Below are 27,733 nucleotides of genomic sequence, written 5' to 3'. Positions count from 1 at the left end.
ACCAGTATCACTTTCCTCACAAACTACTGGAAGGATGGTGTTAATATGTCGTAACAAGGCACTGGGGTTCACTAGAACAGCAATCAGGGAAGGAGAGGTGAGCGAACAAACTGAAGAGCAGTCTTTGATTACTAGAAGAGCCGAGGGACAGCGGAGGAAGAGGAGGAAGAGGAGGAGAAAGAGGGCTCTCCGGGATTTTTACGACTGCATTTCTGCCCGCAGCATCCACGGGAACCAGCAGCAGAAAAGTAACCTGCAGAAAGAAAAGAAAAGGGGGGAGACATTCCTTTTACCAATAGCAGTGAAGGAGGAGGGCAGGCAGGAAGCGGCCGGCTCCAAAACAGAAAGGGGAAGGTTGGCCAGTCCTGAGTTTTGAAGGAAGGTGGGATTGCCCCAAGCCTTTGTTTACCTAGAGATGGAGTTTTCCGACGTGATGTCTTTGGGGGTTCTGACTGCCGTGAAGTTGCGCTTTGGCTGTGAAACTGTCGGAGAGAGAAAAGATGTGGGTGTGGAAATCATTTAGTAAATCCAGAAGGGTGCAAACTCAGCGAATGATGCTTCCCAACCTTGATCAGCCTTGTCTCCATGCAAAAGAATGAGGAGGCAGAATAGACTGCATCACTTCTGATTTCAAGTGTAAGACTGTAGAAGTTCACATTTTGATATGTTTCCATAGAGGCTCCTCCGCATTTTCATTTTCCTCTCTTGTAAGTTCCTGTTTCTTGGGGTGGGGTGTCTGTTCTGCACATGCTTTGTTCCCTCTAGTGGTCGATTCAATATTACCCTGGTTTATGTCCGGCATAAAAACCTGCAGTTTAAATCTGCTGGGAGGTACGCGGGACATAAACCGGTGTAATATCAAATCGGCCAGTAGAGGGAGCAAAACACGTGTGGAACGGACACCCCCTCCCCCCAAAAAAACAGAAACTTACAAGCCAGGAAAATGAGAATGCGGAAAAGCTCTATGCCAAAAGCAACTAAAGAACAGCAGAGCAATTGGGGGGGGGGGGTGTAGAACCTTTCTGAAGGCTCAATGACAGAACAGCTGCTTGGCATGTAGAAGTTCTCAGGTTCAATCCCTGGCATCTCCAGGTAAAAGGATCAAGTGGTAAGTGATGTGAAAGACCTCTGCCTGAGATCCTGGAGAGCTACCAGTCTGAACAGACAATACTGACTTTGATGGACAGATGATCTGATTCAGTATAAGGCAGCTTCATTTTCTATTTTCAGGGATGGTTTTTGACAAAGACAGCATTGACTCTTGAAAGCTTATTTCCTCAAAATCTATTTGGTCTCTAAGATGGACTCAAATCTAGTTGTTCATTTTTCAGGGAGTTATTTATGTGAAGGAATACAATTTGAGTCTAGTAACACCTGAAAGGAGAGCCAGCATGGTGTAGTGGTTAAAGTGTCAGACTCGGATCTGGGAAACCCAGCTTCGAATCCCCACTGTGCCATGGAAACTTGCTGGGTGACCTTGGGCCAGTCACACACTCTCAGTCTCGATGCTGGCAAGTATTTGGATGGGGGATCTTCAAGGAATACCAGGGGTGTGATGCGGAGGCAAGCAATGGCAAACCACCTCTGAATATCTCTTGCCTTGAAAACCCTATGGGGTTGCAATGAATCAGCTTAAAAAACAACAACCAACAACACCTTAAAGACCCATAATATTTTCCAGGGTATAAGCTTTCATGAATGAAAGTTCACTTTGTCACAAAACCTAATAACCTGGAAAATTTGCCTGGTTTTGAAGGTGTTTCTGGGCTCAAAAAATTTTCTGCTCCCACAGACTAACATGGCTACCTACCTGATATTATCTTTATATGAAGGATGCCTGTGAAATTGTGGAACTCCCTGCCCTAGGATACGGTGATGGCTGTCAACTTGGAAGGCTTTAAGAGGGGAGTGGACATGTTCATGGAGGAGAGGGCTATCCATGGCTACTAGTCAAAATGGACACTAAATGCACATTCTCTCCAGGATCAGAGGAGCATGCCTACTATATTAGGTGATGAGGAACACAGGCAGGATGCTGCTGCTGCAGTCATCTTGCTTGTGGGCTTCCTAGAGACACCTGGTTGGCCACTGTGTGAACAGACTGCTGGACTTGATGGGCCTGGGACTGATCCAGCAGGGCTTTTCTTATGTTTTTATGTTCTTATGAACCCAAGCCTAAATCTCTCTCTCTCCCCCGCTCTTCACACCTTTCCAACCACTGGAAGGGAGTCCAAAGGGAGAAGAGATTCTGCACACCACTCTTAAGAGATTAAACACATTTGCCCCCGTCAGGGATATCTCTCCTAAACCAACTAAACTTGCAAAAATTCAAAATGATATTCTGCTAAAATGAAAAATTTCCCCCCAGTGATAGAACATCCTCCTTCTAACTTGCAACACCCAATTCATCTGCAGGTTGTCAAGTTTTTAGTTTTTCCCCCCTTGAAGGCTCTTGTCTCTTTCACAGCAATTCAGCAGGTGAAGCGCCCCCCCCGAGCACTGCCTCTGTGTTCTGAATAAAAGATTCACCTGCTGAATTTCTGCTCATCACATCGCTTGGAAAGGCGGAAGACTCCTGCCAGTGGTCAGCCCTGCAGATGTATCATTGCCGAAAAGGAAGGAAGGAAAAAATAATGGCGAAGAAAATCCAGAGTGTACCTACTAGTGACTTGGTGAACCTTCTTTGCCGAAGTGCCGTCCCCCTGGGAATCCTTGGGGCCTCCAGTTCTGCAGAAGAGAGAAAGACACCATTAATTCACAATCTCCAGGCATCATGGACTTTAAAAATAGATTTCATGGCCACCCGCCTTGGGTCTGGGCTTGTGTCATTATTATGAAGAGTATAATGATTTATTAAGAGGGATTTTTTTACCCCGTCTATTAAAATAACGTCCAAGGCTGTTTGCAGATTAAGAATAAGAAAAACAACAACACAGATTAATATAATAAACTAGAACCCGCAAGAAAAAAACACAGTATCAGTTTAAAAGGAACAGTACATTATTTCAGTGTTAAAACTGCAAATGAACAAGCTGGCCTTTACCTGATGTCTAGGTTATCACAACGTTAGAGCCCAGGGCAGTATGCATGACCCTCCCTCTCTCCATTATCTGGAGAGAACCCTGTGAGGTAGGTGCGGCTGTGTTTGAGAAAGAACAACTGGCCCAAATTTGCCCTACATTTGCTCTCAAGAGTTGAGCCTCTCCTACCTACAGGCCTTGCAATTTAAACTCATACGTGTGGCATATTTGTGGATTACTCAGAATAAACTCTGCACATGTTTATAGACACACATTCCTACTACACACATTCTCAGCATGCAAAATGACCCAACCCACCTCTGGACTCTGGAGGGAGGAGCAAAGACCCCATGCTTCGGGGGGCAAGTGAAGTACCGAACACCAAAGACGGAGCCATCGTGCTTGCCAGTGGGTTTGTCAAGTTCAATACCAAACCAGTAGCCTAGGAAGAGATGAAAAGAAGGAAAGGGCTCAAAATTGTCAGAATATTTGCAGTCCAATCTCTGCAAAGGAAGAGACAGACATTAGTCATAGGGCAGTGTCAGGAGAGAGTAGAACTTGGGGATGGGAGAAGCTCAGTAGGGATTTAGGGTTGCCAGGTTCTCCCCTGCCCCCCGGTGACTGGTGGGAGGTGGGGCTGCCAGATCCAGGTTGGGAAACTCCTGGAGATTTGGGGATGGAGACTGGGGAAGACAGGGACCTCTGTGGGGTACAATGCCATAGAGATCACCATTGTGTCACCCTAAGGTGATTTAATCAGAGCTCCAAGCAGACCATCTCTTACCCTATCTGCACCCATCCCAGCCATCAATCAGTTTTCAGGAGAATAGTCCAGACTCTCTCTTGGGTCCTGACGACTCATCAAGCCTCTCCTATCTTTTGTTTGAACCCCAGAAAAGCAATCAATTCTTTGGCATTCCTGTCAGCTTACCTCATACCACCTCAGGACCCATTTTGAGGTATAAATATTGGTCTTTTGGCCATTCATAGTGTGTGTCCTGGATCCGTGCATACACCCCCACTTGCGTGAGGGCTCCTTTTTTTTGCTCCCAGAAACGCTGGCTGTGTCCCTCCTCCATGCTGCTTTCTATGGACGTCTCTTCTGGACTGGTAAATATCACCCATCCCTGAACTATTCCAGTTTTTCACCCTTTCCCTTTCTTAGTTCTTGTATGATTCACATGTGTATGCCCACTGCTTGAAAGATATATGTTTTTATATTTCATTTGTTAATAAAAGCCCTTTTGGTTTGTAGAACAGCCTGCTTATTTGAGAGTTGTCCCCAGGACTGATCCTGTTACACACAGGTTACAGATCCCAGCCTCTCATTACCTCTGTCTCCTCAGCTAATTGGCCCAACTAAAGTGGAGATAGCCTATTTAGGGTAACAATAGTCCTTGCATAGCAATCCTGAATATGTAAACTCAGAATTATGTCCCTTAGATTTAAATGGGGACTTTATCCCAAATTAGTATGCTTAAAATGGTAACTTTCATTTTGTAGAATGTTTAGAAATCTCAACCATATTTTTACCTCACACCAACCCCTGTGAGGTAGGCCACTACTACTCCTGTTTTAGGCAAGTGGAAAGAAGAAGGACTTGCCCCAAACCACAAAAATGAGTCCATGGCAGGGGCAGGACTTCCAGATCCAGCACTCAAAAGTAGCAATCATAATCCACTCTGTCAGGTCCATCCCACTTCTCAGCCAGTAGCCTAACACCTGCTAGGTACGTGGATACCCAGTCCCACTGTCCTTTCTTACCTGGTGCAAAGTCCGTCTTCCCATAAAAGCGGATGACACCCTGTTTCTGACCAGCCACAAGGACCTGGTCCCCAATCTCGATCTTCAACCCTTCACGGTCTAGGCTCCCAACCGACAGGGACTTCTTCCTGAGAGCTGGGGGAAGGGAGGGAGGAAAGGAAATGAGATCTAGGGCAAATAACTGTTCTCTGCTTGCCCAGGAGGGAAGACTTTGGTCAAATATTAGGAGAAATTTCTTAACTGCAAGAGCAGTTTGACAGTGGAACCTATTACCTAGGAGAGCGGCAGGCTGTCCCTCATTGGTAGCTGGTGAGGGATGCCTATCTAGCACATTTATATCCTAAGGAGCTCATGTGATTCTCTCTTCCCATTTGATCCTCTCAACAATCCTGTGAGGTTTCCTCGGCTGAGAGAAAATGGCTGGCCCAAGGATACCCACTTTGTGGCTGAGTGGAGTTTTGAAGCCAGGTCTCTCAGCTCCTCGCCTGACACCGTGACCCCTATACCACACTGGCCCTTAGCTCTAGCTCGAGGATTTTCCACTTTGAGAAGGAATGTGGATTGTCTTAGCTTATAAAACACGTTCCATCTCTATAATTCTGTGATTCTTTGATCTAAAATATGGGGGTATTCATATAATTATTTGATGGATAGCTTGCTGGGACCCTTCCCTCTTCTTTCCCTAGAACTTCTTTCCCTAGAGCCAGAATGGTGTAATGGTTAAGAGTGGTGGTTTGGAGCGGTGGATTTTGATCTGGAGAACAGGGTTTGATTCCCCACTCCTCCACATGAGCGGTGGATGCTAATCTGGAGAACAGGATTGGTTTCCCCACTCCTACACATGAAGCCAGCTGGGTGACCTTGGGCTAGTCACAGCTCTGATAGAGCTCTCTCAGCCCCACCTACCTCACAGGGTGTCTGTTGTGGGGAGGGGAAGGAAAGGGAAGGCGATTGTAAGCCGGTTTGATTCTTCCTTAAGTGGTAAAGAAAGTCGGTATATAAAAACCAACTCTTCTTCTTCAACTCCATTTTTTCCACCCTGCTTCTTCAGCTCCTCTGTGAGCTGGGAGGAATCCTGGCTCCCATTTCTATGCCCAAAGCCCACACACATACACACACACACACACACACACACACACACACACACACCTTTCTTGTCCTTGTCCTTCTCTTTGCGGCCCTTTGCAGTCATGCGGGAGAAGTCCACACGGGGGGTTCGTGGGGTTGAGGTGACCGAAGAAGGTGTCTGGTCAGTGGCTTTGGTGATCTTGGACACGGAAGCAAAGACACCTGAAGAGGCAAAGAAGACAAAAGAACAGCAACAGGGCCTGATGAGAATCATGCAAACTGTACATTTCTGCAGATGTTATGTCTCTTGTTTGCTTTGGTAGGAAGGAGACAGAATTTAAGGACACAAGAACATCAGAAGAGCCCTGCTGGATCAGACCGGTCCAGTATCCTGTCTTACACAGTGGTCAACCAGTTCCTCTGGAGGTCCAGCAACAGGCATAGAGGACAAGAACATAAGCAGAGCCCTGCTGGATCAGACCAGTGGTCCATCTAGTCCAGCATCCTGCCTCACAAGAGTGGCCAACCAGTTCCTCTGAAGGGTTAACAACAGGGAACAGAGGCTGAGGCCTTCATAAGAACGTCAGAAGAGCCCCGCTGGGTCAGACCAGCAGTCCATCCTAGTCCAGCATCTTGTCTCACAAAGTGGACAGCCAGTTCCTCTGGAGGGCATAGAGGCCGAGGCCTTTCCCTGAAGTTATCTCCTGAAACTGGGATTCAGAGGCTGACTTACCTCTGAACATGGAGGTTCCCTTTAGTCACCATGGCCACTGACAGACCTCTCCTCCACAAATCTGTCTGATTCCCTTTTAAAGCCTTCTATGCCTGCGGTCGTCACTACATCCCCTGGCAGCAAATTCCACATTTTAATCACTCATTGTATAAAGAAGTATTTCCTTTTGTTTGTCATGAATCTGCTGCCCATCAGCTTCATTGGATGCCGCAGGTTCTAGTACTTTGGGAGAGGGAGAAAAATTTCTCTTTGGCCTTTTATGCATGGCTGTTTCCCTCACTGTCACCCCTCTGACGACTTCGGGCCTTTGTGTTGATTATGCCTGCCATTTCCAACCGTCAGAGGTCGTCTCTCTCTCTCTCCCCCTGAATTTCCCCATGTTTTGCCACGTTTTCACTTTTTTATCTTGAATTTGAAAACATGGGCAGAACTCAGGGAAAGGCAGGGGGAGAGCGAGGCGACCTCTGATTGTCGAAAACGGCAGGCATAATCAACACAAACGCCCGAAGTCGTCGGAGGGGTGACAGTGAGAGAAACAGCCATGCATAAAAGGACTTTGACAACTCTCTCTCACCCTGGAAAATTTTATAAACTTCTTTCATGTCGTCTCTTTTCATAGTCGTCTCTTTTCTAAACTGAAAAGTCCCAGACTCTTCAGCCTTTCCTCATAAGGAAGGTGCTCCAAACCTTTCATCATCTTGGTTGCCCTCTTTGGTACTTTTTCCAGCTATGCCATGTCCTTTTTGAGACAAGGTGACCAGAACTGTACACTGTATTCCAAATAAGGCCACACCATATATCTACACAGTGGCATTGTAATATTGGCGATTTTACTTCCAGTCCCTTTCCTAAAAATCCCAAATATAGAGTTTGCCTTTCGGTTGCTGAATCGAGCGCAGACAGCCGCCCACGAAGAGTGTCCTCCTACCGTGCTTTGGAGGGCAGATAAAGTAGCGGATTCCTCCCACGCTGCCATCGTTCTTGCCGTCTGGCTCATCCAGCTCCACACCAACCCACTGGCCGCTGGCAAACTCTGTCGTGCCACAGAATCGCAAAGTACCCACCTGCAGAGTTGGACAAAGGTTTAGAGCATCATTGCCCAACATGGTGCCCCTGAATGCCACAGTGCCAGGCAGTACTTCCCTTGGTGCCTGCCAAACTGTTGAGAAATTGGGCAGGGCCATTGTAAGTTACAGCTTGTTATGGGGCTGCCCTCATTCAAATGAAAGGATTCCCCCCCGGAGGATGAGGAGAACCAGAAAACATCTGAGCTCTCCTTAGTGAGTGTGTCCTTCCATTGCCCCTTCGGGATTTCCTTCTTCCCAGAAGGTGTGAGAAAGGAGATATGCCATTTGGCTCCACCTCCTGAGGCAGCTTTTCAGAATGTGGCTAGACCTCCTGTGGCAGCCATTTTGGGGTAGCACCTACCCACCCCCTCTCAAAATTCCTAAGGTGCCCACAAGCTCAAAAAGGTTGGAGACCCCTGGGTTAGAGTCACACCGGGGCAGCAGCAGCCACTAAGTCACCCCCAGCCCTCTTGGGCCACCGCGCTGGAGTAATTCTGGTCAGAATCCGGCCTCATCCTCACTTTCTGCCCGTCCACGATGACGGGGTCGCCGAGCTTGAGGCCGAGAGAGATCAGCATGAGGTTGCCGGGGATGTTGTCGTAATTGGGCAGCGTGACCTTGGGGAGGTTGCAGCTCAGGGGCACAGCATCCAGCAGCAGCTGCTTCAGCTCCTTGGCAATCATGGCGGCCTCGGCCTTGTCCAAGGTCATGTCCATCGGGTCTGGCACAACGTCAGCTGGGGCCTGACCTTTGCTGTTCTGTTAGAAACAGGATTGACACGGGGAGGTCATTGGACTGGGGGGGAGAACCAAGAGATGTCCCAGGAGATGTTGTTCCCAACACTGCCCATTAATGGGAGGCCCCGTGGCTCAGTGGTAAAGCACCTGCCTAGCATGAAGAAGGTCTCAGGTTCAATCCTTGGCATCTGTACTTGAAGGATCCCGACTTATACATGGGGCTACCCTTGAAGACTGTTCAGAAGCTGTCGCTAGCACAGAATACTACTGCTGGACTGTTGGTTGGGGCCAGCTTTTGGAAGCATGCGACCCTGATATTACAGCAGTGACACTGGCTACGGGTCCACTCCTGAACCTAATTCAAGGTGTTGGTTTTGACCTTTGAAGTTCTGCATGGCTTGGGACCAGGGTATCTGTCTTCTTCATACGTTCCTGCTCGGGAACTGAGATTACAGGGAGAAGCCCTCCTGACTGTCCCATCAATCAAAGAAGCTTGGTTTATGGGTACACATGAGAGGGCCTTCTCGGTGGCAGCCCCACGATTATGGAACAACCTCCTCAGGGAGGTGTACCTCCCCCCACTGCTTTCAACGTTTAAGAGGCAGCTGAAGATGGTTTTATTTAGGACCTAAGCAGGGTTGGCTCTGGCTAGTAATTGGATGGGAGACCACCCAGGAAGTCCAGGGTTGCTACTCAGAGGCAGGCAATGGCAAACCATCTCTGAATGTCTCTTGCCTTTAAAGCCATACATGGTCGCTATAAGTCCGCTGTGACTTGACGGTACTTTCAACCACCCATTTGGTCCAATAAAAGACAGGGCTCTGAACATTTTAAGTTCCAAGACGATCTAGAAATCTGGACTTTCCGCCTCCCCAATGATATGCCCGCCCCCTCCCACCTCTTGCTACTCCGCGCCCCGTCCTTTTCTCACCCTGACAGCGGGGTTGGCACCATGTTCCAGGAGACACTTAACAGCCCCCAGACATAGATTCGAAGCAGCAATGTGCAGAGCTGTCCCGTGGTTGAAATCACTACATGTCGAGTTGAGAACTTAAGGGGAAAGAACACATAGGTTGAGTAGGTATGAAAATCAGATTGTAACTACTCATTGCCTTTCACACTCACAGTGTGCTAGGTTCAGTAAGAATCATGGATGTCCTTGCCCAGAGAGCTTGCCTTGAAGACAAGGTAAGAAGAGAGCCCAACAAATGAATTGTGGGAATGGACCGGGGGACAATCTGGTGTTAGTAGAGATGCAGGAATGATGAGATTCAGGTATGACCTGGTGTGGTAGGAAGCCACACAGAAACGTTTGCTGGTTTCCTTGTGAGGGCTTAGTTCTCAGAACCAGTGGTTTCCACCTAATATTAATAAACAAATATACAGGTTGAGCAGGTTGGAAGCAAGCAGGCAGCGCTGGAGCAGCACTAGTCCAGGAGCCTAAGGTTCTCAAGACTGAAGGCCAGTGTTGTGTAGTGGGTCTAACAGGACCAAGGAGGCCTGGGTTCAAATCTCTACTCAGACATGAAGCTCACTGGGTAAGGAACTTGGGAAGTAATACTAAAGAACATATTTTAGCACTTTGGGGATGTGCAGAGTGCTTCTCTCCCCTAAGAAATCATCCAAGAAGAGGGTTGCTCCCAATAAATATAGCACAAGAAACATAATCAATGCTGACGCACCAAGATCAATTTATGTCAAACATTTTTATAACCCCAATGGATTTAGAAATTCACTAAGCTCTTTGTTTTTTTGGGGGGAGGAGTCAAATCCAAAGAAAAGCAGTGCAAAGCCAATCGACCCCACACATCTTCCCGTTCTCCCCAGCAACTTATTGCAAGTTTTCTGGTTGAGGGTTGCATTACATGCCCCAGTCTGGCATTCCAGCCGCTGCACCGTGAAGATCTCTGCAGTGTGTCAGAACCTCCAGCATTTCAGAGCTGAGCTCTCCCTTAGCCAGCAGCTTCTAGGGCAAGGATGGCTCAGTGCAAGCTCTCCTTTCCCTCCAAGGACTCGAACACTGCAGAGAGAGCTGAAGCTTGCAAGCAGCTCTTACGTACGGTTGCAGCGCAACCACTGGGGTTGCCAAGGGAGGTGAATGAATTCCCTCGAGACAGCAAGGAGAACGCAGCCGTCTGCTTCAGTCTCAGCATCAGCTATAACTTCCTTCAAAAGGGGAACCATTGCATAGCTTAATTAGAACTCTTGTACATTTACAACCCTTTCTTCACTGAGGACTAGAAGCTGATTTCTTTCTTTTTTTAAAGAAAAAATTGTCTTTATATAAAATGCTTTTATTCCCCCTTTTTCTCACAAAGCAGGACGCACAGGGGCTTGCACTAAAAATTGCATTAAACAAATATTAGAGTACAATAAAAGAGCGCTAAAAAACTCGCACATAACATGTCTCAGGTGAGACATGTTACAGTCCTCCCCCTGGGCAGAGGTTCTTTCAATGCCTCAGGCACAGAGGAAGGCAGGGCAGACAGATGGTAGGGTTGCCAACATCTAGGTGCAACAACAACCAGCACGTAGGCTCCACTTTCAATTCCTCTGTTACATAAATTCAAAATTCCACAAACCACAATTGTGTTCATTGTATCATGTGCTATATTCAGTATGAAACAAATGTTAAATGAACTGTGTTAAATTCACACAGAAACCATTGTTATCTAAATTCAATAAATGCAAAATCCCAGCACAAGTGCAAAAAGGCATAAAGAAATATCTCAAAATAAACAAAGTAATGTCCACATATAGTAATGTCGTGAACAGTCTCTCTCACACTGGCTACAGCCAGTAAAAGCTGCGAAGAACAGAACAAGGTCCCGCGGCCAAGATCCAGGCGTGATAGTCCGGTGGAAACAGGAGCCGCAGAAGGCTCCACACACGCTGCGGTGAAGAGCAGCAATACTCACGGAGCAGCAAAGCCGCAAGACTGGAAAGCCCACCGCTCGCAGGCACGGATAGCGCTGTCTTTCTAGGCTGGAGAGACGCGCCTCCCAGAGCATGGGAGATAGGGAAGAATCTCCCGGATCGCGGGAGATAGGGAAGAGTTCCCGGAACTCTCCATGGGACAGATGACACCACCGATTCAGGAGGGAAACGCAAAGCAAAGTCCAACCTGGATGTCACCTCTAGGTTGGTGGGCGTTTTGAAGCTTCTTCAGCTAGTTGGTCTTCCTGTTTTTAATTTGATATATTATTTATGTGGGTAAATTGCCCCCCCCCCCTTATGAAGAAGGGCATAAAAGCCTCTGTATAGAAGAAGTAAATGGACCTGCACTGGTTCCTACTCCTATGTGTGGCGTCCAGATCTCCCGCGCTATCTCCCGCACTCTGGGAGGCGCGTCTCTCCAGCCTAGGAAGACAGCGCTATCTGTGCCTGCGGAGGGAGATCAGCTGTAATAGCAGGAGATCTCCAGCTAGTACTTGGAGGTTGGCAACCCTATGCAAAGGGCATAGGGTTGTCAACCTCCAGGTGGTGGCTGAAGATCTCCCGGGATTACAATTGATCTCCAGGCGACAGAGTTCACCTGGAGAAAATGGCTGTTTTGGAAGGTGGGCTCTATGGTATTATACCCCATTGAAGTCCCTCCCCTCCCCAAACCCCGCCCGCCTCAGGCTCCACCCTCAAAATCTCCAGATATTTCCCAACACGGAGCTGGCAACCCTAAAAGGGTGGTTCTGCAGGGAACAGAACACTTTAAACTATATGCAAACAATGTAATCAATAAATAGACCACCCTGTTACCCAGTGCATAACGTCTCACAGTTATTAGTACAGTGAAGTCCCGCTTACATTGTGAAAGGCTCCACCTGCCCCTCACCTTTTGGCTTGGAGGCCTTCAGAAGAATCCGGATGAGTTCTGGGACATCAAAATAGGCAGCATAATGGAGGGCGTTCATGTTAGTCCAGCGGCTGCGGAGGGTCACATCTGCGCCCAAGGCCAGCAGCTGGTTGGAGAGACGCACAGCAGCGGCTGGGTCACCTGGGCAAGCGGTAGGGAAAGGAAGTAAAAGCCGCGTGGTTAGAAGAAGCCACCCCTTCCCAGAACAGAACGAACAGTCCCTAGAGAGACACTGCAGTTCACCAGAAACAGCCCAGAACAAAGACAATTTAAAGCAGGGTTCCGCAACGCGGCGCCATGGGCACCATGGCGCCCGCCAGTACTTTCGCTGGCACCCACCGAGCTCTTCAGAAAGTAGGCAGGGCCATTGCAAGGCAGGGCTTTTTATTAGCCAGCCTCAGTCAAATTAAAGGGTTTTCCTCTGCACAGCCACTATAGGATCAGGTGGACGGATAAGCGTCTGTGCTTTCCTAAGTCGGTGCGTAGTTCTATTTCCCCTTCATGCTGTCCTTTTTATTGCCTCTTTTCTTTTCCCTTCGAGCCAGCGTGGTGTAGTGGTTAAGAGCAGCAGACTCTAATCTGGAGAACCGGGTTTGATTCCCCACTCTTCCACATGAGCGGCGGACTCTAACCTGGTGAACCAGGTTTGATTCTCCACTCCTCTACATGAAGCCTGCTGGGTGACCTTGGGCTAGTCATAGTTCTCTGTGAACCCTCTCAGCCCCACCTACCTCACAAGGTGCCTATTGGGGGGGAGGCGATTGTAAGCTGCTTTGAGACTCCTTAAAGGTAGAGAAAAGTGGGATATAAAAACCAACTCTTTTTCTTCTTTTTCTTCATCCCCTTGGGATTTCCTTCATTTCTTTTTATTCCCCTTCTGTGATTCTTTCGCAAATCAAGGAGGGAAGTATCACATTTGGCTCGGCCTCCTGCAGCAGCCATTTTGGGTTTGGCTTTGCCTTCTGTGGCCGCCACCACTGTGGAGTGGAGGCTCACCATCCCCGCTCAAAATTCCAGTGGTGCCCCAGGCTCAAAAAGGTTGGGAATGTCTGCTTTAAAGAAACCAGGCGGTTTCGAAACTGGACCAAGATGAAAGATAAAAGCAGGTGTACTGAGAGATTTGGCCAAGAAGTCCAGGTGCATGCCACCTCCTAGAATTCGAACACCCCTCTCCACCCACTTACCAACACCATGTGCTCCCGCTTTGCAAGCGTAGTGAAGTAAGGTCATATCAGTCAGGCCATCCCGGTCATTGACGTGGCAGCCACGCTTCAAGATCTGAAGAAGGCAATATACCAGGAGAGAAATGAGTCAAAGGAACAGCTGATAACTTTTGGATAGACCAGGGGTGTCAAACATACTGCCCGCAGGCCGGATCTGGCCCTTTGAAAGCTCTTATCCAGCCCGCGAGCCAGTCGAGGCAGCCCCACACGCACACCTGCTCCCAATCTGGGCTGGTGAGGCATGGCACAGCATGACCAAGTGACATTTATGTCATGTACAGCCCTCATAATAAATGAGTTTGCCACCCCTGGGGCAGAGCAAAGACCAAAAGCCACGTCTTTGGCTTTTGATATAAATTTGAGAAAAACTGTCTGTTCCAAAACCATACCAAAGCATGGTTTTATATTTGCTGACTGTAGCAAGATTGTTGTTTTGTTTTTTTGCAAAAGTCAGGAAATCAATGTGAAGACCACAAAAAAAAGATTTGTTAAATAAAGCAAAAGAAATGTGAAAGCTATTAAAATTAACTCAGTTGCAGAAATCCCAAGATATAGCAAAGGTTACAAGAATTTTGAGCTTTGTTATGACAGTTGAAACGGGTTCTTAAACGGTTTGTTATAAGCAATTAGTCATATACGGAATATTTGCAGTTATACTTAATGTAGATATGGCTTAATTTAAAAAATTGAAGCTCAAACAATTAAAAAAATACAAATTAATAATTTTGGGGTAGAAACAGGTTATGCCTTTTAGATTTCTCTGAGGGTGTCAAATCAAGCTCTTCTCTGCTGCTGCTTCTCTGCGGGCAGAAAGTTCCTGACTTGGCTCAGGGGTAGAGCCTCTGCTTTGTATGCAGAAGGTTCCCAGCATTTCCAATTGAAAGGATCAGGTAGGAGACGATGGGAAAGCCTGTGACCTCGGAGACCGACTGCCAGTCAGAAGGCTGATGTTGATAGACCAATGGATAGATTCAGACTAAGGCAAACTCATGTGCTCAGTTGGGAATCAAAATTCAGTCCAGTAGAAGAAATTACCACTGAATCTTACAGAAGGGTTATTCCCACACTTGGGGGTTGTGCAGTGGTACTCATGGCTGGCAACCCTGCCCTCAATGCCCCTCTTGGGAGCGGAGAGCTGGCAAGGTTGCCAACTCTGGGTTGGGAAATTCCTGGAGATTTGGGGGTGGAGCCAGGGAAAGGTGGAATCTGGGGACAGGCAGAAGCTCAGCATGGATGGGATGCCATAGAGTCCACCCTCTGAAGCTGCCATTTTCTCCAGGAGAACTCTGTTAGTTGGAGATCAGTTGTAATTCCAGGAGAACTTCAGGCACCACCTGGAGGTTGGCAACCTTAGAAGCAACTCCCTGCCACTCACCTCATTGCCAATTATGTCGATCTTGTGTTGGACCTGGGGAACCCATTGGCGGATGATCGCAAACAGCTCAGGGACCGTGGTGATGGGGTCATACAGGATTTCTTGACATGCCGGATCATTGGGATCAAAAAATGTGAAAGCTGCAACAGCAAGGAAAAGAAGAAGATAAGAAAATGTTGAGGCAAAAGCACTCTGCACATGATCAGACACTCTTAATAACTTCCCTGTCTTTAAGAACTGAACTTGGAAACCAAGATTACAAATTTGGGTGCTGGCCATCTTCTGGTCACTAGGGGTGTGGAGGGGGGAGGTAGTTGTGAATTTTCTGCATTGTGCAGGGCGTTGGACTTGATGGCCCTGGTGGTCCCTTCCAACTCTATGATTCTATGAAATTAAGCCCTGTTTTTTTTGTGGGAGCGGAATGGGTAGGGTTGTCTATTCTTAGAGTTACCAGCTCCGGATTGGGAAATAGCTGGAGATTTGGGGGGTGAAGCCTGAGGAGGGCGGGGTTTGAGGAAGGACTTCAATGGGGTATAATACCATACAGTCCACCTTCCAAAGTGGCCATTTTCTCCAGGTGGACTGATCTCTGTCGCCTGGAGATCAGATGTAATAGTGGGAGGTCTCCAGCCACCACCTGGAGGTTGGCAACCCTATCTATTCTGGGTTGGGGAATTCTTGGACATTTGTGGGTAGAGCCTGGGGAAGGCAGGGTTTGGGGAGCAGAGGCACCTCAGCAAGTGTAGTGCCTTAGTAACTTAGTTTATAGGGAAAACATATATGCGGTCACATATATGCATATTTACATAGCATAACACACACACACATATATATATATTCTTATGTACAAGTCTAGAATCACTTTGCATTATGGGTAACCTGTATTCTTTGGTCAAGAGACATTTACTACTGGGTCAGAGTGACCTGCACACTGTTTGCAAGGCAGCTGCAGGTGAGATCATTATTTCTGATGTGTGTTTGGATGGTACAGTCAGGTTTCTTAATTAAGCCTGGAGCTTTGATTTAAGACAAGAAGTGTCATCCTAGAATGTAAACTTGTATCTCCTCGGTAACCATTAGGGAACGCCTTGAAGAGCATTTTCTATTGGATATGCAAATAATTGCTTATACGTCCAAAAGGTTTATTGGACAGTTCAGTCTTATGTGTGTATTACGCCTCTGTAACCACCCATCATCAAAGTCTATATCCATGCTTGCAATCCTTTGATGTGCGTGGAAATTGCTCTGCGCTTTAGGCAATTTTCACCAGCATTTTGCATATTGGCCAATAAAACAAACTGCTTTGAACCTTCAACTTCCAACTGTTTTATTGTGATTGAATATTGATACAATAAGGCAGGAGACATTACACAAGGCATAATGCCATAGAGTTTGCTCTCCAAAGCTGCTGTTTTATCCAGGGGAACTGATCTCTGTAGTCTGGAGGTCAGCTAGAGTTCTGGGAGATCTCCAGGTCCCAACTTTACGGGGGGGGGGGGAGGCAAGGGGACAAGGGAGATGAGAACCAGAGAAGCAGCTTGTTCGACACAGTGCTCAGCACCATCAAGGGCAACACCAACAAAACCCACAAAAGAGTGATTGTGCCACAGAGATGTTTTCCACATCCCAAATCACGAGCGTCACTTTTGACAGTTCTGGTCTAAAAACACACACAAACACACAAACATGTTATTTTCTTAGAGGTGTATCCAACACTTCTTGCTTGTTAGACAACATAAGAATATGCTTGTTATGAAAAGCTTACTATAAATACATTTATTTGGTTTTAAAGGAAGCGGTCCTTTGCAGGGCATTCAAATTTAGGCAAACCCAGGAAGGTGTGGGGGGAGGGGTAGTAATGAAGACCAGAAATGAATGGAGAACAGTTCCAGCGGGGTTGCTGAGTGAATCTGTTGCTGCAAAAACAATCTTGTGGCGTTTTAGAGACAAACAAAATGGCATTCCAGCAGAGGGGTTCAGGGATGATGGCCTACTTTGTCAGCTGTAGGGTTGCCAACCTCCAGGTGGTCCACCACAAAAATAAGGCTCAGTGCTGTAAGGATAATTGGAGCAACCCAAAACAGCACTATACTACGTTGCTAATGCAAAAAAAATGGTGAATTTAATTATAGTGAAAAAGTGCAAAATATATACAAATATGTACAAATTGAAGATACAACAGGATACAATGTACAATCCAAAGAAAATGACCATTGAAAGGATATAATAGTCCTAATTATACAGGTCAGTCAATAATACACGTTCCATTCAGGTATTGTTTGAGAAAAAGTCTCTGGTTACTGCAAGATTTACTTTCAGTTTCTTTTGAGATCCACATACAACTATTTGTTCTTTTGAGACCCACATACAACTATTTGCGGTCCTTATGAAATGTTAGGATTTTGATATTAGGATTTTGATATTCATATTACTGGTAGCTGATGAAGCCATAAGCGAAACGTGGTCCCGATCTAGACGACACGTCCGTACATCTGTCTTCCGTGGCTTTCTTCTTTGGTGTTGCATAACATCGTTTACAACCTGAAAGTAAATCTTGCAATAACCAGAGACTTTTTCTCAAACAATACCTGAATGGAACGTGTATTATTGACTGACCTGTATAATTAGGACTATTATATCCTTTCAATGGTCATTTTCTTTGGATTGTACATTGTATCCTGTTGTATCTTCAATTTGTACATATTTGTATATATTTTGCACTTTTTCACTATAATTAAATTCACCATTTTTTGCATTAGCAACGTAGTATAGTGCTGTTTTGGGTTGCTCCAACCTCCAGGTGGTGGCTGCTCTGGAGGGTGGACACTAAGGCATTACACCCCACTGAGTTTCCTCTATTCCCCTAAACCCTGGCCTCCCTGGGTCCTCCCGCAAAACCTCCAAGAATTTCCCAACACAGAGTTGGCAAGCCTAGGCAGATGCAGTGAACGGATCCTCACTATGCAGACATTTTTTGTATGTTATTTTTAGGAGGGGAAGTAAGAAGCAGGGTCTGAAGACAATGCAAGAAGTACAGGGGGAAATGTCTTCGTGTAAAATTCAAATCTAATTTTTAAAAAGCAAAGGGACCATTCGTCAGTATGCTAAGCGAGTCACCACCCGTAAGGGTGGGGAGTCCCAACATTCTGCTGGGGTAGTTAACACTTAAATGGTGAGATAAAAATCCCAAATCCTTAAATTTGCCAACCTCCAGGTAATAGCTGGAGATCTCCTGCTATTACTAGCTGGAGATCTCCTGCTATCTCCAGCCGACAGAGATCAGTTCCCCTGGAGAAAATGGCTGCTTTGGCAATTGGACTCTATGACATTGAAGTCCCTCCCCTCCCCAAGCTTCGCCCTCCTCAGGCTCCACCCAAAAAACCTCCCACTGGTGGTGAAGAGGGACCTGGCAACCCTACAAATCCTGGTTTATGGGACGGGGGAAGGCGCTAATCCAAATTTTGAAAAGCAAGATCCCCCCCCCCCGTTGTTGATGCTTCACTTCTCTCACAAATATTTTGTTGCATTTTGTGCAGAATCAACTGATGGGGAAAGCAGCTGATGTGGAGGGGGATTTTTAAAGCATCACTCCATTCAGCGACCCACGGCTTCTGCCTGTATCACTGAGTCACCAAAGCTGCTATGTTTTTAGGAAGCAGGTCGTCCTGAGGCTTTTGAAGGGGTTTTGAATGGCAGGCATCTTTTAAGAGGGGCGGGAGGGGGAGAGATTTGGGGTTGAGAGATTTGGGATTTGCTATTTTACTTTTTGTTCTTAACTAGAGTTGCCAGCTCTTGGCTGGAAAATGGGTTGGAGATTTGGGGGGGGGGGGTGGAGCCCAGGAAGGGTGGGGTTTAGGGAGGCGAGGGACCTCAGCAGGGTATAATGCCATAGAGCCCACCCTCCAAAGCAGCAGTTTTCTCCAGGGGAACTGATCTTGGCGGTCTGGCAATCAATTGTAATTGAAAAAGTTTTAATTATTACTGTAAGCTGCCCTGAACCATGAGGAAAGACAGGCAATAAATAAATAAATAAATAAATAAATATCCACATCCTGGCTCCCTTCCACAAAACCAGCTGAGTCTAATTCCTTTTGGAGGGTGTATATCTTGAAATTATGTAAATATCTATTTACAGTGCAAGACTGACAACATCTTGGGTTTTTATTAGCTCGGCATGCTCTAACCCAGGGGTCCCCAACGTGGTGCCCATGGCCACTAGGAATGCTAGCCTCCAGGTGAGACTGGTCAACTCCAGACTACAGAGATCAGTTCCCCTGGGGAAAATGGATGCTTTGGAGGGTGAACTCTATGGCATTCCACTGAGGTCCCTGTCCTCACCTAATCTCCAGGAGTTTCCCAACCTGGATTTGGCAACCCTACCCCCACCCCCCGCCGATGGCCAGAGGGGGTGCTTGGCAGGTGCCCGGTGGCGGCGGGTAAAATCCCGCCAATCCACTGGGTTGCCCGCTGGCCATTGAGTTTCGGCCGGGATCGCTAGAGCTATGTAGGAAGCGACGTAGGCGCGTCGCACCGGGTGCGCACATCTGCCGCGGCCCGGCAAAGCTCCCGCCGGTGGAGCTGCGGGGCCTGGCAAGCCTAGCACCCACCAACACCTTTTCTGGTGCCCGCCAAGTGATTTTAGGAAGTGGCTGGGGCCAGATGGGCTTTTTGCCCAGAAAGGCTTTTGATTTGGTTGGCTGTGCAGATTTTTTAAAATGTTGCTTTGGCAGTAATTGCCACCACAGCACTGAAGTTAAGCAGTGGCAATCATTTTGTGGCTGGCTCTGCCTCTTGCGGCAGCAATTTTGTTGCATTGGCCACTATGCCAAGTAGGGTTGCCAACCTCCAGGTACTGATGAACTTTATGAAATTATTCATGCGGACTCTATAAGGACTGAGTATTGTTCCCGTGGTTCACTCATGCACTTTATGAAATTATTTATGTAGACTGAATAAGGATTGAGAATTTGGGCTCATATTTGTATTGTAAAGCCCTTATTGAAAGTTGGGGTCTTAATTACCTATGTGATACTTTTTTGCTCCAGAATTTTGTTCTTTGTATGTTTCCAATACATATTCTTAATAGCATTAATTGCTATAGTTTGGTCTTCTCATTATAGAAAGAATTGTCTTGTGCTGCTCTCTTGATTTCCAACCTCCAGGTACTAGCTGGAGATGTCCTGCTATTACAACTGATCTCCAGCAGATAGAGATCAGTTCCCCTGCAGAAAATGGCTGCCTTGGAAGGTGGACTCTATGACATTGAAGTCCCTCCCCTCCCCAAACCCCGCTCTCCTCAGGCTCCACCCCAAAAATCTCCAGGTATTTCCCAACCCGGAGCTGGCAATCCTACTCCACACACCCCAGTTTGGAGCAGGACTGGACTGCAATGTGTAGTCTGCCAACCTCCAGGTACTACCTGAAGATGGACTGCCAACCTCCAGGTACTACCTGGAGATCTCCTGCTATTACAACTGATCTCCAGCCGATAGAGATCAGTTCACCTGGAGAACATGGCCCTTTGGCGATTGGATTCTATGGCATTGAAGTCCCTCCCCTCCCCAAACCCCACCACTCCAAAAACCTCCCGCTGGTGGCAAAGAGGGACCTGGCAACCCTAGCAATGTGGGTGGAGGGAATTTAACCCCCCATGTTGTTTCATTGGTCAGAACTGATCTCCCCTCCGTTCCCTGTTTTAGCCTTTTTCTTCTATTTTTTTTATAATTTTTTATTATAAACACAAAAAAATAAAAAAATAAAAAGAAAGAAAAAATAATAATAATACATATAAAAAGAAAAAAGAAATACATGTTCAGCGCACTACTTATCCATTAATACAGTATACAATTCACTAAATTCCATCGTGCCCTGAATCCAAATCCCACCCCCCCACCACAGTGCCCTTCACCATTGGACTTCTTCTAGAGCTTGGTGGGTCTGAACACGGAATTAAAAAGGCAAAAGGGACCGATGTTAGAAAAACATAATATTCCAGAGGTATACACATGTCAGTCTGTTGCAGAAGAAACAAAAAGGAGTCTTGTTACACAAGGGTTGGGAAATACCTGGAGATTTTGGGGGGTGGAGCCTGAGGAGGGGAGGGCTTGTGGAGGGGAGGGGCTTCAATGAGCTATAATGCCATAGAGTCCACCTTCCAAAGCAGCCATTTTCTCCAGGGGAACTGACCTCTGTCGCCTGGGGATCAGCTGCAATAGCAGGAGATCTCCAGCCACCACCTGGAGGCTGGCAACCCTGTGTGACATGGCAAAGACAAACAGATTTCTTGTAGCAGACGCTTCCGTGGACCACAGCCGACTTTGCCACATGCCTCAGAGTGGGCGCCAGTCCATGAAATTCACAACAAATCTGTTTGCCTTGAGGGTGCCACAAAGCTCTTCCTTGTTTGTGTCCTAAAATACATTGTCCTACATAACAGCTCAAAATGAGCCTCTCACTTGCAGCCTTCGTGTATATTTTATTTGCTTCATTTGCTTCATTATTACCCTACCTTTCTCCTCAATGGGGATCCAAGTTGGCTTACTTAATTCTCTTAGCCTCCATTTTATCCTCACAACAGCCCTGCGAAATGGGTTAGATTGAGAGGGTGTGACTGCTCCAAGGTCGCCCAACACGCTTCCATGGCAGAGCAGGGATTCGAACCTGGTTCTCCCAGATCCCAGTCTGACACTTTAATCGCTGCACCACACTGGCTTACTGTATGTGGTAGTCTACATGGATGTAATTGGGTTACCAACTTCCAGGTGTGGCCTGGAGTTGTCCTGAAATTACAACTGATCTCCAGACTACGTATATCAATTCACCTGAAGAAAACAGCAGCTTTGAAGGGCAGAACCAAATACCTTTGAGGGTATAATACAGATTTTAGGTGAAATCCCTTCCCAGACACCCCCCTCCACAGACACCTCCGCCAAATCTCCAAGAATTTCCCAGTCCAGAGTTGGCAATGTTCGGATATATGCCAACCACAGTCAAGATGCATACATTCCCAATCCCAACTCAGACGTTCAACTGTGAGAGACTCAGGAAAAGGAGTGAATATCAGCCGTGTACTTGGGTTGCCAACCCTGGGTTGGAAAATTCCTGGATATTTGGGGGTGGAGCCTGGGGGGCAAAAGGGTTTGAGGAGGGGAGACAGCTCCGTTGGGATTCAACGCCATAGAGCCCACCCTCCGAAGAAGACATTTCCCCCCCAGGGGAACTGATCTCTTGTCGTCTGGAGCTTAGCCACAATTCCAGGGGCTCCCCAGGCCCCACCTGGAGGATGGCAACCCTAAGACACGTGCGCAAACACTGGGGGGGGGGGGAAAGGTTAAAATGAAAAACAACGGCAGAGAGGGCCAAGCTCCTTGGGCGCACACTCTGCCTCCATGTCAGCCGCAACACGTTTGAATCGGCTCTCCTCCTGCCCTCCGTAGCCAAGATGGGCCCTGGCGTCTCCATGGCAATCTCCAGAGTCTTCCACAACTGCTCCCTTGGCCTTCCTTCCTCAGCCTTCTTGCCTAAATCATGCCCAGGCCTTTGGCTTCCTCTCACCCAGCTATTCACTCTCTCCCTTCTCCTCAGCCTCCTTTGGCTGCCCGGCTTCTTCCCAGCCCTCCCTGTGCTCGGTGTCCCAACAAAACACAAAGCCTGCGGGGGAAACCTGGCAAGCACTCAATGGAGGCCGCGGCCAAGCATCCACGGCACAGCCCTCATATACTCGGGCGTCCCCAAATAGCTCAATTCCTTTGCCACGTTACGTGGGCTGCCTTTTAAGGGTTTTGTCTAAGTCGGGCTGCCCAGGACCTGATTTTCATGCCAGGCTGCAGCCCACAAAAACAGAGAGAAGAAAGGGTAGAGCCTAGGCTTGCAAGCTCCAGGTTGAGAAATACCTGGAGATTTTGGGGGGTGGAGCCTGAGGAGGGGGGGTTGGGGACTTCAACGGGGTATAATGCCATAGAGTCCACCTTCCAAAGCGGACATTTTCTCCTGGTAAACTGATCTCTGTCGCTTGGGAATCAGTTGTAATAGCAAAATATCTCCAACCACCACATGGAAGCTGGCAACCCTAGTCAAGCCCTAAAGTGTGACCAGTCCAAGCTGGCAGCCCTAGTCAAGCCCTAAAGTGTGACCAGTCCAAGCTGGCAACCCTAGTCAAGCCCTAAAGTGTGACCAGTCCAAGCTGGCAACCCTAGTCAAGCCCTAAAGTGTGACCAGTCCAAGCTGGCAACCCTAGTCAAGCCCTAAAGTGTGACCAGTCCAAGCTGGCAACCCTAGTCAAGCCCTAAAGTGTGACCAGTCCTACCCTTGGGGTCATTACCTGCCCTGTGGCCCTCAGCTAGGACTGCCAACCTCTGGGTGGGGCATGGAGTTCTCCTGGAATTACAACAGAGCTCCAGGTGACAGAGATCTGTTCCCTGGAGGAAACAGTAGCTTCAGATGCCGGACTCAATGGTATACTACAGAGTGTAGAAGTAACAGAAGCCCTAGAGTGACACACCATCCCAACTGAGCTCCCTTACCTCCTCAAACTGTGCCCTCCCTGGATACTATCCCCAAATCTCCAGGAATTTCCCAAGCCAGAGATGGCAACCCTATCTTCAGCTATAATCCAGTGGTTGCTATTTGCCAATAGCAGACCCTAATTTTGTTAGGCGCTCGCTATCTAATACCCAACAAATTTCTGCTAAACAACAGACCCTATTTTCACTTTTGGGGTACCTTTAAAAACGTTTTGTTAATGTGAATTGCTGCTATTAAAATTTCAGTCCATCCTGTGGCTCTCTAGAAGTTACCTGGAAGTAGTCTGTCATGCACATGCATATAAATGTAGAATAAAAAAAAATACCATTTAGCTAGGGTTGCCAGTTGGCCTGGGGATCTCCCAGAATTACGGTTACCAACTTTCATGTGGATCTCCAGACCACAGACATTTGTTCCCCTAGAGAAAATGGTTGCTTTGGAGGGTGGATTCTATGGCATTGTACCCAGCTAAGGTCCCTCCCTTCCCCAAATCTCCCCTTCCCCACAATACACTCCCAAATCTTCAATAATTTCTCAATCCGGAGTTGGCTACCACACCCAGAATTACAACTGATCTCTAGACTTCAGAGGTCAGTTCCCCTGGAGAAAATGGTGGCTTTGGAGGGAGGACTCTTTGGCATTGTACCCCGCTGAGATCCTTACCCTCCTCAAACCTCACCTTCCCCATGATCCCCCCCCCCAAATCTCCAGGAATTTCTCAACCCGGAGTTGGCCACCCTATCCAGAATTACAGCTGATCTCCAGACTAGAGAGATCAATTCCCTTGGAAAAAATGGCTCCTTTGGAGAGTGGACTCTATGCTCTTTTACCCCACTGAGGTACCTCCCCTTCTCATGTAATGCCTTATTAACTTAGTTTATGGGGAAAACATATATTCTTTCACATATATGTATATTCACATAGCATGAGACACACACATATATATTCTTATATACAGATCTAGAATCACTATGCATGATGGATAAAGCAGAAATCTTTGGTCAAAGATTTCACTAGTGTGAGGCCTGGGTCAGGTTGACCCAGCAAGCAGTTTGCAAGTCAGCTGCAAAGTGAGATCATTCTCACTTGATACAGTCAGGCTCTCTAATTAAGGCTGAAGCTTTGATTTAAGACAAGAAATGTCATTATGGAATGTTAACTCTCGGTTATTCATCAATAGCTAAAGTCAACGCCTTTAGAAGATCCTCATAGGACATGCAAATAGCTGTTTATACGTTTCTAACGGTCACTGGCTCAAGTGTTATATGCAATTGTAATTAGTGCTGTCTGTTTAATAACCTATAAAATATGCTGTCTTCTTTGTTCTGTGTGGAAGACTCTGACACTTTTTAAAGAGTTTTCTTCCACGTGCGCTCAGCTCTTTTATTGATCAATAAAAGACCTGTTTGATTGTTAACCTCTTACTTTAATTACTTAATTGAATGCTAAAAGTAATTAGGGCTTTACACTCAAACCCTGTCTTCCCCAGGCTCCACCCCCAAATCACCAGAAAATTCCTAACCCCGAGTTGGCAACCCTATGTAGTCGATATAAGATTTTTTTTCTGGGCCTTGTATTATTTTATTTTATTTTATTCAATTTCTACCCTGTCCATTCCCCACCTAAGCGGGCCTCATGGCAGCTTACAACAGTCGATATACATTAAAACACATTCATATAAAACCCAATAATTACAATATAAAATAAAATTATACCTAGGGTTGCCAGCTCCAGGTTGGAAGGACTTCAGTGGGGTACAGTGCCATTCAGTCCACCTTGCAAAGTAGCCAGGTGAACTGATCTCTGTCACCTGGAGGTCAGCTGTAATAGTGAGAGACCTCCAGCCACCACCTGGAGGTTGGCAACCCTAATTATATTTCATTATAAAACAACTAAATATAGACTTATGGTGCCATTTAATGTTCCTCCTGATTCAGTTTACCAAGCAGCTAGTAGTTGCTTCCACTGTGGTGTTGGACATTCAGTGATTTTAATAACTTTAGTAGGTGGTAATGGGAGACCAGAAATATGCATAATAGATGGAAGCATAGGTGATTGCTTAGAAGGCCAGGTGATATAAAGAACTGTCAGGCTTGGTGGAACATCTCCGCCTTACAAGCCCTGTGGTACTGAGCTAAGTCCTCCAGGGCTTGGGTCTCCCTAGACACAGAGTTCCACCAGGCTGGGGCCACAGCCGAGAAAGCCCTGGCTCTGGTCGAGGACAGCTGGATAATCTTCGGGTCATATGTAATGGAAGAGGGGCCTGTAAGAATTGAGAAAGCCAGTAGAAAGTTGACAAGTAGCAGCTAGCATGACGTGGGAATGTGGGGGGGGGGGGACGGGACAACATCAGTATGTCAGGAAGTGGATACCACCAGTGGTCTGGCCCTCCAAGTTATTCATTTGTTAGGAGAGCCAGTGTGGTGTAGTGGTTAAGAGCAGCGGACTCTAGTCTGGAGAACCAGGTCCGATTCCCCACTCCTACACATGAAGCCTGCTGGGTGACCTTGGGCCAGTCACAGTTCTCTCCGAACTCTCTCAGCCCCATCTACCTCACAAGGTTGTTGCGGGGGGTGGGGGTAGGGTTGCCAACCGCCAGGTACTAGCTGGAGATCTCCTGCTATTACAACTGATCTCCAGCCGATAGAGATCAGTTCACCTGGAGAAAAATGGCCGCTTTGCCAATTGGACTCTATGGCATTGAAGTCCCTCCCCTTCCCAAACCCCGCCCTCCTCAGGCTCCACCCCAAAACCTCCTGCCAGTGGCAAAGAAGGACCTTTCAACCCTAGGAGGGGCGGAAGGTGATTATAAGCCGCTTTGAGACTTCTTGCAGTATTTATTTATTCAGAGAGAAAAAACCATCTCTTCTTCTACATCTGTCCTGATTGGGGAGGGGGATGTTTCTTAGGTAGGGGATGTGTGCATTCTGCCAATTGTGCAAGCACATTAAAAGTTTTAGAATTTGGCACCACACAGTTCAGCACCTGGGAATCTTTGCTGTATTAATGTATGAGAAGGGGACAGTTTGAGTTTTCATAGTGCAAAGACAGGATTTAAAATGTGTTGGGAATGCCAAGTTAACACTTCAAACCCGTTCACAGAAAAAGCACCACTTCCAGTGGTTACGGGCAGATGTTACGTGCCCCATATGGCGGAGACCCACCCCCAAGACCTGCAGAAGGATAAATTATGCTGAGGAAGGAAACAGATGCCAGCCTGCTTACTTTATACAGGACACACAAAACTGAGTACTTCTTGGCACAGAAATTCTGATTACTATTTAAGCACAAAGCATAGATGAGGCTGGAATCCTGCGGATCCGTTCCACTAGCTGAAGCACTCCTCTGGAGAGCCTCGCATCGGGAGATGACCTCAAGGATCCAGTGCATGATCCAGACTCTGATGGTACTCAACACCACATACAAGGGAATGGCACATTACTTATTCTTCTCTTGACCCAATGCACAAACTGGACCGCTCAAGGCTCCTCTGGTAACCATCTACACTGGGGTCCCCAACCTTTTTTGAGCCTGTGGGCTCCTCTGGAGGGGAAGCCAACCACAAACAGGATGCTGCTTTATCTCCACAACCAATCAGAAGTGCTGCTGGGCGAAAGCCCTACCTAGCCCCACCCACTTTCTGAAAGCAATTTGCATGCACCAGGAATGGTGTTAAGAACATAAGAAAGGCCCTGCTGGATCAGTCCCAGGCCCATCAAGGCCAGCAGTCTGTTCACACAGTGGCCAACTAGGGCCCTCTAGGAAGCCCACATACAAGATGAGTGCAGCAGCACCATCTTGCCTGTGTTCCACAGCACCTAATATATTAGGCATGGTCCTCTGATCCTGGACAGAATAGGTATGCATCATGACCAGTATCCATTTTGACTAGTAGCCATGGATAGCCCTCTCCTCTATGAACATGTCCACATCCCTCTTAAAGCCTTCACCACATCCTGGCAGCCATCACCACATCCTGGGGCAGGGAGTTCCACAATTTAACTATGTTTAAACTATGTGTAAACTATGTGTTCACGGGTGCCGTGGTGCCCACAGGCACCACCTAGTCTACACTTCTTTAGAGAAGCCTGCATCACACTCTGAAAACCACAGCATTAAAGGAAAGGACTTGCCATAATCTTTGGGGAGTGGAGCAGGCGCAGAAGGGTGGACAATGGGCTTCTTCCTCCTCTCCAGAACAGGGCTCTGGAACGCCGGAGGTTGGTGGTCCTCTTCGGACGGGGCCTCTGCTGAGTCGTCTTTGGTCATACTTGTTGAAAGTTGTTTTCTCTGCGCAGGGATAATGGGTAAGAAGGGAGGGAAAGTTGAGGCAGGAGCCAAGACATTTGAAAATTAACCAGATTAGCAGAATT

General features: G+C 47.2%; 1 protein-coding gene across 1 annotated transcript; it reads right to left on the bottom strand.

Annotated features, from left to right (window-relative positions):
* CLIP3 (CAP-Gly domain containing linker protein 3) lies at positions 1-27,635 on the bottom strand. The gene is made up of 13 exons (XM_056846769.1): positions 27,494-27,635; positions 14,838-14,977; positions 13,424-13,517; positions 12,219-12,380; positions 9,321-9,439; positions 8,174-8,410; positions 7,514-7,649; positions 5,934-6,074; positions 4,785-4,919; positions 3,339-3,462; positions 2,663-2,727; positions 410-482; positions 1-253 (listed from the first exon to the last, which is right to left on the bottom strand). Exons 1-13 carry the CDS (start codon positions 27,627-27,629, stop codon positions 199-201), a joined length of 1,617 nt encoding a protein of 538 aa, XP_056702747.1. The 5' UTR covers positions 27,630-27,635; the 3' UTR covers positions 1-198.
* Between the last annotated feature and the right edge of the window lie 98 nt (positions 27,636-27,733).

Source organism: Euleptes europaea, chromosome 3 (assembly GCF_029931775.1).
Source record: "Euleptes europaea isolate rEulEur1 chromosome 3, rEulEur1.hap1, whole genome shotgun sequence".
Lineage (NCBI taxonomy): Eukaryota > Metazoa > Chordata > Lepidosauria > Squamata > Sphaerodactylidae > Euleptes > Euleptes europaea.
This window is presented reverse-complemented; position numbering and strand designations above follow the sequence as displayed.

What these genes read in the sequence shown, in the direction of transcription:
- CLIP3 (XM_056846769.1), bottom strand. Translation starts at nt 27,629, where the DNA reads ATGACCAAAGACGACTCAGCAGAGGCCCCGTCCGAAGAGGACCACCAA. An exon ending in GAAGGCCTCCAAGCCAAAAG is followed by an intron (nt 9,440 to 12,218) that starts GTGAGGGGCAGG and finishes TTTCCCCTTAAG; the next exon opens with TTCTCAACTCGACATGTAGT. An exon ending in TCGGAAAACTCCATCTCTAG is followed by an intron (nt 254 to 409) that starts GTAAACAAAGGC and finishes TTCTTTCTGCAG; the next exon opens with GTTACTTTTCTGCTGCTGGT.